The 13,471-nt window shown below is 36.6% G+C and overlaps 1 protein-coding gene across 1 annotated transcript; it reads left to right on the top strand.

The window, feature by feature from the left end:
• Positions 1–3,335: 3,335 nt before the first annotated feature.
• On the top strand, positions 3,336–8,545 carry LOC102700139 (probable amidase At4g34880). Its single transcript, XM_040523128.1, has 5 exons — positions 3,336–3,899; positions 3,983–4,197; positions 5,258–5,497; positions 6,981–7,185; positions 7,613–8,545. Exons 1-5 carry the CDS (start codon positions 3,381–3,383, stop codon positions 7,967–7,969), a joined length of 1,536 nt encoding a protein of 511 aa, XP_040379062.1. The 5' UTR covers positions 3,336–3,380; the 3' UTR covers positions 7,970–8,545.
• Positions 8,546–13,471: the final 4,926 nt, after the last annotated feature.

Here is a 13,471-nt window from a genome sequence, read left to right on the forward strand (position 1 = left end):
TCCCGCCTTGACTTTTATGCTAAGAACACGTATATTCATAACTTTTTATTTACAAATATGTTGTATATCTTTTTTCTCCAAAAACCCAAAAGATGAACCCATGGACATTCCAACCTTTTTTCTCATCTACTGCTCCCTCTGTTCCAAAATATACCATAAGTAATTACTACATTGGATGTGATCATACACTGCATTACACTAAAAAGGGGGAAGGGCAAGCACTCAAACCTTCCATGAACAGCAGATCCATGAGTTCAATTTGATCCAGCAGATCTTGCCCAAAATATATACTACAATTGCTCTCCATATCTACAGAGAGAATGGGAATCTAGGACAGGTATAAGAGCATCGCCTAAAATGGGCACCGACAACATTGGCCAATAATTCTCTGACAGTAAATAATGGAGGCAAAGCCATGTCTGCCAACACTGTTACTAGTGCAGTGCACACTCACGAGCCTTCTGTTTGAATTCAGAAAGCCATGCCAAACACAAGGTTAGCTGAGACCACCTGCATTACAGTGTTGGTTAATTGCGAAATTATGGCTCAGCTGCAGCTGCAATTTTTATTCACTTTGTGTTTTATTTCATGATGTAACCCAAATGTACTTAATCACGAATTTCTTGTTCATGTCCGTAAGAATAACTATGAGGACATCTTCCGAACACATAGGCTTTACATGATTTTTGACATAAAACAGTTCAATTGCTCCACTTTGCGTTTGAAGATCCTTTAAACCGAAGATGCCATAAATTATAAGAAATTGATATAGGTTAAAAAATTATTGGTAGATAAAACAAAATCAGACGCTTAATAAAGAGCCCATGCAACCATTAATAATGGAGGCATCATCCATTGCCGTACCTCTTGGTCCTACACTGCTACTTGTGCACTGCTTACTCGTGCCGCATGGGGTCTCCATTCAAAAATGCATATGAATTATGAAACACAAATTAGCTGAGACAGTAGCTGCATTATGGTTCTCGTATATATAGCGATTATATGTGTTATTACAAAGTATGATGTTTATGGACTAAATCTAACCTTAACTATGTAGGAGATAGACATATATATATATCCCTCCTAATTAAATTGGAAATATTAAACATGTAAATTGAACAAGTCCTCGAACCTCGATGGATATAATCTAATAATGGAGCATCATCCATTAGTGAGTTAAATTGCAAGCTTAAAAATATATTAGTATAATTTTCTAGGCAACTTTTATTTAATAAAAATAAAAAATAAAACGATTAGCAGTTTAGAAAACATGCCGCCAAAAAACGATATGGGTTTCCACGCTATCAAATGGTCTAGAAGAAAGGCTTTATTGCATCGGTATGTCATTATAGGATACCTTTTCAACTATAACCCTTATCTCTGGGTCTATGATGCTAAAGAACGTTGTCAACTACATATATGTACATATGATGTCTGACTGGTACACTTGTACGACAACTTTTTACTAATAGTCTATGGGCTATACTATTCATATTAAGAATTATGTTGCATTGTTTCTATGGGATAGAGTAAAAAATTTACTTGTTTTTCATGAGAACATCTTTAAAACTGCTAAATGACGTGTTTTTTATAAAATATATATCTAAAATCCATATAAAAATTGATTTAATTTTCTATTCAAATTTACAATAACTAATACTCAATTTATTGTTCACTGATGAAGCAACTTATTTTGGGTGACCATCATATTCTCTTTTACTGGGCTTGTGAAGATGTCTTGCTCACCCGTGACATGTGGTACATTCATCCCATATATATCCATAACTGCGCAGACCGACAACTTTGGGGAATCTTTCTGCTGTACATGAGGACCAGTGTCAAAACTTTGTACGGTAATGAATGATTGAGGCATGAGGCATCTGTCTGCACGGCCGCGTTGGGCTGTCCTAACTCGATTCCCCCGTTTTCAGAGACAACTGCTAAATGATATTTTTAAATATTTTTATAGAAATTTTTTCAAAAATATTATATTAATATATTTTTTAATTTTTTATAATTAATAATTAATTAATCATATACTAATCTATTACTATACTTATTTTTTCTTTGCCGAACGCAGCCTACTTCCTATCTTCCAAAACAAGTCAACTCCTACCATTATAAAAAAGCTCATTAGATATTTTAAAAAAACACCCAAAAGCCCTTCCATAAATAGATAAATCTATTGTAGAGATAAAAATTTCTTGATTTATGAAACCGATGGTATTTAAGAGAATAGAAATCATCCTTTTTTTTTTCGCGCAAAGTTTGAACATAGGACCTACTTAATTTTTAGGACAGATGGAGCGGTTTTTACTCAGAAGCATATTTTTTTTAGTGAAGTACTCACTTACCGTGTCTTTCTCAATTAAGAAATGCACAAATATCCTCTGAAACAAGATGAGAGCAGCTGCATTATTCTAACAGCAATGGTAGGCCATTGAAATTCCCTTAGAATTATTCTCAAATAATATGAACCTAGTCCATATATTAGCAGGTTGATCCCAACAAATGTGGTCCTTCAAGTGGTACTCACCTATCAGAACATGGTTGCACAATTAATCTGCACATGTAAAAAATGAAATATTAATCTCTTCCATGCTTGATCTAAAATGATAACCAATTTAAGAGGATGCACGCATGAACTAATCAAATCTTGATTTGATATCCTGCTTTGCCTTCTATCCAGGTATGGCTTAGACAACCACCGAGAATAACTTGTTTACATTCTGTTAAATACTACTACTTCATTTCATACCGTAAGACTTTCTAGTTTTTTCTAAATTAATCAATTAATGAATATATATATATTGGTGCATGAAATAACTTTTGAGTATGATCTAAATTAACGCATTTATGGAAATAACGGGTGTGTCCAAACTATTAATGCTAATACATTTCTCGAAAGATCTTTGTGCGAAATTAATAATGGAGGCGTCAGTCACGCACGTGGATAATATGCTCCTCCACTTCTATAAATGCGCACTCCATTGCGTTCATGTCCGAATTTAGATGGTGTTTAGTTTGAAAAAATTTTTGCAAAAATATCACATGAAGTTTTTGATACATATTTAAAATATTAAATGTAGTCTAATTACAAAATAAATTTTAGATTTCGGCTGGAAACCACGAGACGAATTTTTTGAGCCTAATTAATCCATCATTAGCACATATTGGTTACTGTAGCACTTATGGCTAATCACTTTCTAATTAGGCTCAAAAGATTCGTCTCAAGATTTTTTCCATAACTGTACAATTAGTTTTTTTGATTTATCTATGTTTAATATTTTATTTAGATGTCCAAAGATGTAATGCGACGTTTTTTTAAAATTTTTTTGGAAATAAACAAGGCCTAGGCTGAAGCAGAGAGCACCTGCACCATGGCTCAGCTGCGGCTGCTGCTCGCCGCGGCCATGGTCGCCGTCGCCGCCGTCTGCTCCGCCTCCGCCGGGTTCGAGTTCGAGGAGGCCACCGTCGACGCCATCCGGCACGGCTTCAAGAGCGGCCGCCTCACCTCCAAGCAGCTCGTCCTCTTCTACCTCGACCGCATCGCCCGCCTCGACCCGCTGCTGCGCGCCGTCCTCGAGGTCAACCCGGACGCGCTCGCGCAGGCGGCGCGCGCCGACGCCGAGCGCGCCGCGGGCCACCGCCGGAGCTGCGGGCCGCTGCACGGCGTGCCCGTCCTCCTCAAGGACAACGTCGCCACGCGCGACCGGCTCAACACCACGGCCGGCTCGCTGGCGCTGCTGGGCTCCGTCGTCCGCCGCGACGCCGGCGTGGCGGCCCGCCTCCGCGCCGCCGGCGCCGTCATCCTCGGCAAGGCCAACCCCTCCGAGTGGTCGCACTTCCGCGACACCGCCGTCCCGAGCGGCTGGAGCGCCCGCGGCGGCCAGACGCTGGTAACTCCCAACCTCCGCCGCTTCGTCTCTCTAGCATCTCATTGCGACGCGTAAGCAAGGTGTTTGTGGAATTGTCCATGAAGAACCCGTACGTGCTGTCGGCCGACCCGTGCGGGTCGAGCAGCGGTTCGGCGGTGGCGGCGGCGGCGAACTTGGCGGCGGTGACGCTGGGGACGGAGACCGACGGGTCGATACTCTGCCCGGCGTCGAAGAATTCGGTGGTCGGGATTAAGCCGACGGTGGGGCTGACCAGCCGGGCCGGCGTCATCCCCATCTCCCCTCGACAGGACACTGTTGGGTAACTAACTTTCTTGCTTACTAATTATTCCTTGTTTATATGTGTTGCTAATAGGCTAATATGGCTTTGCATTTTGTCCAATTAATAGATTTGGAGAACACCTATATACATAAATTTTCTAAAAAATAATTGACTGTAGCTCGTTGAGCAAAGGCTGAAATATTATTACATTATTAAAAAATACACAAACTTTCTGTATACACCGTACACACCAACTAATAAATGTCACCGTAATTTCTATGAAAATTGGTGAATATATTTTCAATAGCCTGACACATATGTATAAAATTTATATTAAATTTGTTATATTTTGTACTACAATGAAAAAATAAAACATCTAGCAATTTATAGGTACAAACATGTCAGAATTTTAACTTTTGTTGCTCTATATGTATAACGAATTATAACATGTGACTTTATAAATATGTGTAATCTTATCGGAAGTATATATAAAGGTTTTTTTTAGAATTTTTGTTAGTTGGTAGGCACACTCTGTACGGAAAGATTATGTGCATAGGAAACGTTCCCTTGATTTGGATGCTAGATTTGTCATCATTATTCACCCACTTTATGACTTTACACACGAGCGCATCCCCTTGAGTCTTTCTATACCAATATATGTGCAGCTATATATTTAAAAATATTGTAGTGCTAGTTTATTTTAAGTGTTGGTAAGTGCTAATATTTATTTGGCACATAAAGTTACAGCAGTAAAACTTAACCCATGGCAACTTCCCAAATTAATAACAGCAAAAATAGTAACAAACTACAATAATATGATACCGATATCTCAATCTATACATCTTTAAAAGGCTTTACCGGTGGTATTTTTACAGTTCTTATAAAAGAATAATCCAATAATTCAAACAAGTGAATACCATATATTTGAGTAAGCAACAAGTGATACAAACATATTGATAAACAAATATTTTGTCTATGGCATTGCATGTTACAATATGTTTTCTTTTATTCATAGCAAAACGTGAGCATTTTGATAGTTATTTTTACATGTGGACAAATTTCACAGGAACATTAACTTTTATATTGTTGCATTATGTAGTCCAATATGTCGTACAGTGTCAGATGCTGTCCATGTGTTGGATGCAATTGTTGGGTATGATGCACTTGATGCTGAAGCCACTGGAGCCGCATCCAAATACATCCCTAGGGGAGGATATGGACAGTTCTTAAAGATGGATGGATTCAGGGGCAAGAGGATTGGTATTCTCAATGGCTTTTTCGTAAAACCATATGGGAAGAAACAGCTGGACGTATACCAAAAACACATTGCAGAAATGAGGTATGCAAAGCACCATTGTAAGACAATGCATCCTACAGTACCTGCAATCAATTCATGTAATGCTCTCTCCGTATTTGAATAGATGACGTCGTTTACTTTTTAGCACACGTTTCACCATTCATCTTATTTAAAAATTATGTGTAAACATGCGAAAAATAAGTTATAATTAAAATATATTTAGTAATAAATCTAACCACAACAAAATATATAATAATTAAATAAATTTTTAAATAAGTCGAATGGTAAATACGTATAAAAAATTTAACAGTATCATCTATTTTAAAAATAGGTAACATCTATCAAAACACTTAAGGATTATTTTGGAAAGATTCTTATTAAAGCATAATTTATTAAGAAAAGAGTTGTTGCGATAAATAATTTCATAAATATTATTTTTCTATGGTGTTCAAATGTAATATAGTCAAAATAGTTAGTTCTTGGCGTAAAAAAATAAAATAAAAGTAATCTATCAATAGTATTAGAGCTTGTAATTAATAAAGGGTGATCGGTTCAATAGTGCAATATTTTTAGGGCAAATTTGCTACATGGCACTGAAAGTTTGTGTTCTTCGCTACAAGACATTGTAAGATCGTGTTTTAGCTGAAGGGCACTATAAAAAGTGGTAATTAGTCATTAGATGCCGATGACATTATTTTATAGTTTTCACTAGTTTTGGAGAGAGAACACACGGTGAAAGTACCAAAATGCACATGTCTCTTTTGTGTTGGAGACGGAGGACGATGACAAGAACAGCCTCTTGGAGGAGGAGCTGAGGACAACAAGAACCGGCTCCACGTTGGCTGCACTATTAATGGATTCTATTAATGGATTCTTGATATGGCGTCATCGCCGGACAATGGCATTTTAATACTTTGGTTGTGTTTTCTTTTACCAAAACCAGCGAAAATTATAAGCCGGTGTCCAGTGGTTGATTACCATATTTTTACGGTGTTCTCTAGTAAAGAGCGCAAACTTCAAGTGCCCTATAGCAAATTTTGCCTATTTTTTATGCACAAAAATCTTTTGTTTACCATTATTCTGTGTTCAGAAGGCAAATATGCATGTGGCATTTTGATTTTTTTTTTCCCATGCCTATGTCTAGGCCACATCAAAGGCCTATTTTTCTCTTTTCTATTCTCCACTTCCAAAACAAGCTGTTATTTCATTTCATATGAATATAATTTATTCACTTTGAATTTATAGATAGTACCCACCTTATACTGCTACTTGGTCTGCTTGAGAAAATCCACTAGCCTTGGGAGCCCATGAATTGGGCCAGGGAGTTTGACATAGTTTAGGTTAGTACAGTATTAGTTTGCCCATTGTTTTAAAAAGATTGTGTCACATTGTCCTAAAAATATGGCATCTTTTACTTGTAGTTTTATTGACAATGACAAAACTATTTGCTACCTTCAAGCTATAAACTACATGTAATTATATTATAGCGCCCCTCATTTATTAATTGCTATCTTCTTCGTTGAAGGAAACATGGAGCCACGGTGATAGAGAACATCGAGATCGTGGAAAATCTGAACGAAACGACAAAGATTCATCTTTGGAGCATAGATCTTGTCCTAATGCAAGCAGAGTTCAAGTTAAGCCTGAATGCTTATCTGTCAGACTTGCTCTACTCCCCAGTTCGTTCCCTTGCGGATGTCATAGCATTCAACAATGCACATCCTGTGGAGGTAGGTGTAAAAATCATTAACATTTACTACTCCCTCTGGTTATTTTTATTTGATATCATTGGCATCGTCCTTTAATTTATTATGACATGCTTACGTAGCTGGAGGATGACGCCAATATTATCATTGGCGACGTCCTATACAACAACGGCACCAATACCGTTCGCGCGGTCAAAAATGTCTATTCGTACAATAAGTTTTTTTTTAGAAGTCTATTTGTAAAATAAGTTTTCCAAAAAGACTAAAATGTTAAAACTGTAGAAGTTAGCGGTGTCAAATAAAAGAAGCGGAGCAAGTATGAAAATTCTGTGATGGATTTCATCTATATATTCTTGAGACCATTTCATGAATTTAGGGCGCACTGCAATGCTTATGTGCAATTTAACTGCCCAAAACAAGAGCATGCAAGAACTGATACACTTGGTTGCAGGAGAGGATTAAAGATTTTGGCCAGAGCCTTCTTATTGATTCCGAGAAGACCAATGGCATTGGACCCGACGAGAAAAGCATGCTCGAGATCATCGACTACGTGTCCACAGAAGGGCTGGAGAAGCTGATGAGGACGCACCGGCTGGACGCCATCGTGACGCCCAACAACGATGCGAGCTCCTTCTTCGCCATCGGCGGCATGCCGGCGATCACCGTGCCGGCGGGGTACGATGATGAGGGAGTGCCGTTTGGTATTTGCTTCGGTGGGTTGAAGGGCTACGAGCCGAGGCTGATCGAGATGGCCTATGCTTTTGAGCAAGGCACCAAGGTTCGAAGGACGCCTAGCTTCAAGGCCTAGTGTATAATGTACGTATTGGCTTTGCAAGGATTTCAATCAAAATGGAACTGCGTAGCCGTTTGGTTCTGGTGTCCAATTCATCCTTTTGTAAAATTTGGTAGTTCAATGCATTGTATGTCCATTTGCTCATTATCTGTACTACTATAAACATTGCTAGTGGTGATGGTGTTAGCGTCAGATTTGGCAAATTGCCGTTACAAACTGAAACATGATTAAAGACCAAATCCGACAACAAAAGGCGAATCGGCTGGGGAAAGAAGAATCGGCTGGGGAAAGAAGAGTAAAGACGACACGGATGCAGCCGATAGAGTTTGAATCGGATAGGGAATGGAGTCCGATTGGGCCCAGAAGCTTAGGGATAGATTCGGTATTAATCAAGAGTCTGTGTAAATTAGTTGGTTTTTATCTTAGAGTTTGTTTAGGATTTTATATTTAATTAGAGTCTAAATACAATAAGTTATTAATACGGGTTCTTATCCGCCAAGTTAGTTAAACCCGAGGGTATAAATATGTGTGCCCAGGGTCATTGTATATCATCAATCAGATCAAATACATACCTTCGGCGCATCGCCAAAACTTTCTGACTGCTTGAGCTCTTAGCGCGAGGTTTGTCAGCTTCACAGTATAAGTTCCAAGTTCGGCCAACTCATCGGTCGGCTAGAACAGGACTGTCTCGATTAAGTTCGATTCCTACCTAGTTGATCGGCGGTTTGAGTTCTATTGTTGCTTTAATCTATTTACAGTAGTGGTAGATCTTGATCAAGTTATCGTGAGTTGCTTTATTCGATTTGTCAACATGAATCCATTCAACTTGATTCTGTCTCGGTTTGGTCTGATCAATCTAGTTGATCAGGTTTATATCGTTAGATTGGATTGAGTGCCCGTGAGGGCTTATTGCTGGAGTTCTAGCAAACATTATCCTAAGTAATTCGCCGGTTTGTTTATTAGACTTATCGACCTTCGTATTTCCTATAATTATATCACGCTCGATTGCATACTATATCTTGGTTAAGTCCGATCTATATATGTTTGGTTTGATCTGGTTATAGGAGCTCGTCCGATCGGCCAAGATTAATAAGTAAATTGGTGGGTTGCGTTGGTCTAATATTTAATCGTTCGTATGTTGCAATATTTTACTGGTTTCATGCATGATCGCGTTTAGACCTAAATTATCTTGGTTAGGTCTGATCTTCTAGGTTTAACGTTAATGTGTTTACAACTGGTTAGTATTGTTCTATGCTAGTAATTGCTATATTAGTCCGATTTACCTTGAATTCTACGTTTAGCATCCTATCGGCTGTTGATTGCACGTGCGATAAGCACTAGATCAGTCCGATCGGCTGTTTAATCTCGAGACTGTTTTGGTTAGGTCCGATTTCTTGTGATTAACTGGTTGACTGGGCTATTTAGTAGTTATCCTACCTCTGATTCAGCCTATCGGGCATATTATCATTTATTATTATAAAAGTCATGTAAAGCCGATCGTCTAGTTCATTGGCTAGGATCCTGAAACAGTATCGCCTATCCGGACCATAGCGATTTTAGGTTTAATTATTTTTCTATGTTATATCTTATTAGTTATAGGATCAAACTGACTAGCACGTCCAGCAAATCTAAGAATTAGGTCATACACTGGAGTGGTCTTAGAGTAACTCCCAGGCCTACGTGTGTGACACGTTATTGTTATTTTCAGCGTCAACAGGTGGCAGTGAATATGCCACTATCACCACCAACTCCTTGTTTTTTATCTGTAGTCTATTTTTAAAAGAAAAAATAATGGTGGATTCTATATATTAACCGTTTCTACTAACTCAACTTATTATAAGATGAAACGAACCGTGAGATTAATAGAATCAGATGTCAGTAACAAATATATGTACCAATTAAAATATAACATATACAAAAAATAATAACATATTATGATATTTTTAAAAATTAAATCCCGTTGCAATGCACGGGCAATGTGCTAGTCTAAAAAAGTTGTCCATTTGCTTTGTTGGTTTGTTGCCCTTTTTTGCGACGGATTATTTTGGAAAGCAAACCAATCTAAGAATTTGACATTCCTAAAATTGTGGCAACAAATTAAGTGACAGATTTTTACAAACATTTATGCAATCAACAAATCTTTAACTGCCAAAATTTTTGGCAAGGTTAACTTTTCTGCCAAAAATGGTATAAATGTGGATGCTCATAATACGTGCACACTATCACCATGAAAACACATTCATACCATGCTCTTATGAGCATCTTCGAATGTAAGTTGTATACTGGCACTGTAAAATAATTAACGGTCAATACGAGCGCCCTTGAACCCACACTTTGTAGCTGCAATAATCCAAACATGCCATAAATAACTACACTCGTACCCCCATTGGTCACTTTAAATAATGCTCAGTACTAAACGTGCTTCCTCGTGGGCTGGACCCATTTTTTAATAACTAATGATCAATTAATTAAACAGAAAATCTACCCAACGTTATCTCATCCAGGCGGGATGAGTAGTAAACAAAACGCTTCTTCGCTGAGCGCTCCTTCGCCGCCAGAGGTAAATTCATCTATATATATATATATATATACACATATTAAATAAACCACTTAATATATATATAACTCAGTAATAATTAAATAATTATGTGAACCATATGATAAATCTCTCTTCTGGTTTAAATTCTGGATTCTTAGCTCCTCCTTATTTTATTTTTCCTTTTCTTTTTGTTTTCTTTTATCTTCCCTTCTTTCTTTTCTTCTTCTTCTTCATTTCTTCTTTATTTTACTCTTCTTTATTTTCCTTTTCTTCCCTTTGAATAATCCTTGTTTCAGACTCCTCATAGAGATAAAAAAGCCTTACACACCAAACGCATTGAACATATTTTGACTAAATATGAAACATTGGTTGGCAAGTGTGTTGCCACTTTCCTTTCCACTAAACGTGCATGTGTGCTTCATATCTCAATACTTGAATTATATTCACTCTAACCTCGTAAATACTAAGTGAGAATATGTAATTTACTGAAGGCATTGAGAAGTGTAATATATTCAACCAAGTTAAACTGAAGTAATGTATTTAATCATAGTGGCCTTGCCTCGCTTCTATGCCAATCCCTTGACCAGTTTTTATATTTGGAAAATATGTGAGTACTACTTATAGCCATAAACTTTATGCATAGGTATTAATAAACTTTAAACACAAATAAAATATTTCGTTCATAAATTTTATACATAAATTAAATATTTGTATGTGAAAATATTTTGCTCATCAACTTTGTTCAACCATCAAAATAATCTACTCTAAAATCACAATAATAATGATATGTTTTGAGAAATTTTTAGTGGACAATTTTTTGGTTTTAAAATTTTCAATCTATTGGCTTGGTATATTTGATGATAAAAAACTAACAAACAACGTTACAAATTTAGGACAAAATCAAAATTTTAATATTCAATTAGTTGGGCTTCGCCTCTAACTTCAGAAAAATCAAATGCATGTGGTGTATTGCTACGTCATCGACCCGCGCTGGTTGGCGTTCAAAAAAACTCAAATACATACGCTGCATCGAAAAAGAATCGACGCGGTCACGCTGGCCAGCGCTTGCAAAAGGAAACATGAAATCAAACATGACTTCAGACGGAAACGACATAGCTAAAAAAAGGAAATAACGTCCACGATAAAACGCTGCAGCGCCTGACGAGAACGGCTACAGCTAAAAAAAAGGAAAATAAAAAGGGAGCTTGGCAATCAAACCAGAGACCTCTCGCCTTGTAAGAGGTCATTTATCCGCTGGACCATGGACCCGATTTGGTTTTGTTTTGCGTGGGACAGCTAAAATACGGAGGAAGTCATACCATACGGACAGCGAGACCCTCTATGTTTTTATAGGTTGTCATTTGGGTCCCACAATGCCGTGTGGGGCCCACGATGGACGAAAATTTTTGGCAGAATCGTTACTGCTTTTTATAATAGTATAGATATATATATATATATATATATAGTCTAGCAGCTACGCTACGGTGAGTTGTAACTCGCGAGCTGCTCCGTGAGTCGGGGTCCAAAAACATATCAAATCACCTCTAAATTTTGATTTATATGCCTCGCTAGATTCTTCATATCAAAATCTCGTAGCATGTAATTTTTTTATTTTTGGAGATTTTTAAAAATCTCAAACAAATACTTAAAAATCTCCAAAAATAAAATTTTTTTGCATGCTACAAGATTTTGATATGAAGAATCTAGTGAGCCGTATAAATCGAAATTTAGAGATGATTTGATATGTTTTTGATCCTGACTCACGAAGTAGCCCGTGAGTTGCAACTCACCGTAGCTAGACTCTCTCCATATACATATATATATATTCATTAATATTCATATAAATCTAGATAAGGCTAAAAAGTCTTACATTATGAAATAAAAGGAATAACAATTAGTATCATCAAATATCAACTAGTATTATCTGTTTCGTAACTTATCCCATTCAAATTGAATCCCATCCTCTAGTTAGCATGTTAATTAAATAGGGAAAATTGGTCATTAATTTTGATAGGGCCCTATTTCGAAACCTCTTGTAATTGCACATTTGCATATCGTCCAATTAATACTAGGTCTCCTTGATACAACTCTTGATGTTGAGAGGATCTTTTCTTGAACGAACTATAACAAAAATAAGCTAGGAAGCGAGATGGAGCTATAATACTTGATTGAATGATTGTTTGATTACATTTATTAAAAGGGGATTGTTTAGGATAAAAATGAGGATATCACCCCCTCAGTTTTAAATCATCAAACAATGGAAAGTTATATATCCTCGACTTCTTATCATTTTATAATTTTCTATCATTTACATGTTTTAAAACATGTTGCCTCTTTGATGTATTGAACAGTTAGTTCTTTTGCGTTTAAGAATATCAATTTATGAGCAATTCTATGAATATATGAACTTATGTTCAATTATGTGTGATATCTGCTACTCCCTCCGTTTTTATTTATTTGATAATATTGTCTTTTGGCTCTACGTTTAACAACTTGTCTTATTTAAAAAATATATATAATTATTAATTATTTTATGATTTGATTTGACCAAAGAAACTTTAAAAAATATTAATTTTGCATATATTTTTTTTAAAATAAGAGAACGGTCTAACATATATCAAAAAATGAACATCGTCAATTAAAAATGGCAGGAGTATATAATGCTACCTCCGTCCCAAAAAAACATCAATTTTCGATTTATGTGTAAACCGTTTGACCATCTGTTTTATTTGAAAAATTGTAAATAAATTTTTAAAAAAAGTCACATGTAAAGTATTATTCAGGTTTTATCATCTAATAACAATAAAAAATTTTAAATAAGACAAAAAGTCAAAGATCGTTTTAAAAACTGAAAAATAAACTTATTTTAGGACCGAGGGAGTATACAATTGGCACTATGAGATATTATACGTGTTATTAGGAACCAATAATTTACCGCTTCGAACTTTGAATAGACGAATTCTAAAACATGAGCCCGT

Source organism: Oryza brachyantha, chromosome 4 (assembly GCF_000231095.2).
Source record: "Oryza brachyantha chromosome 4, ObraRS2, whole genome shotgun sequence".
NCBI classification, from domain to species: Eukaryota; Viridiplantae; Streptophyta; class Magnoliopsida; order Poales; family Poaceae; genus Oryza; species Oryza brachyantha.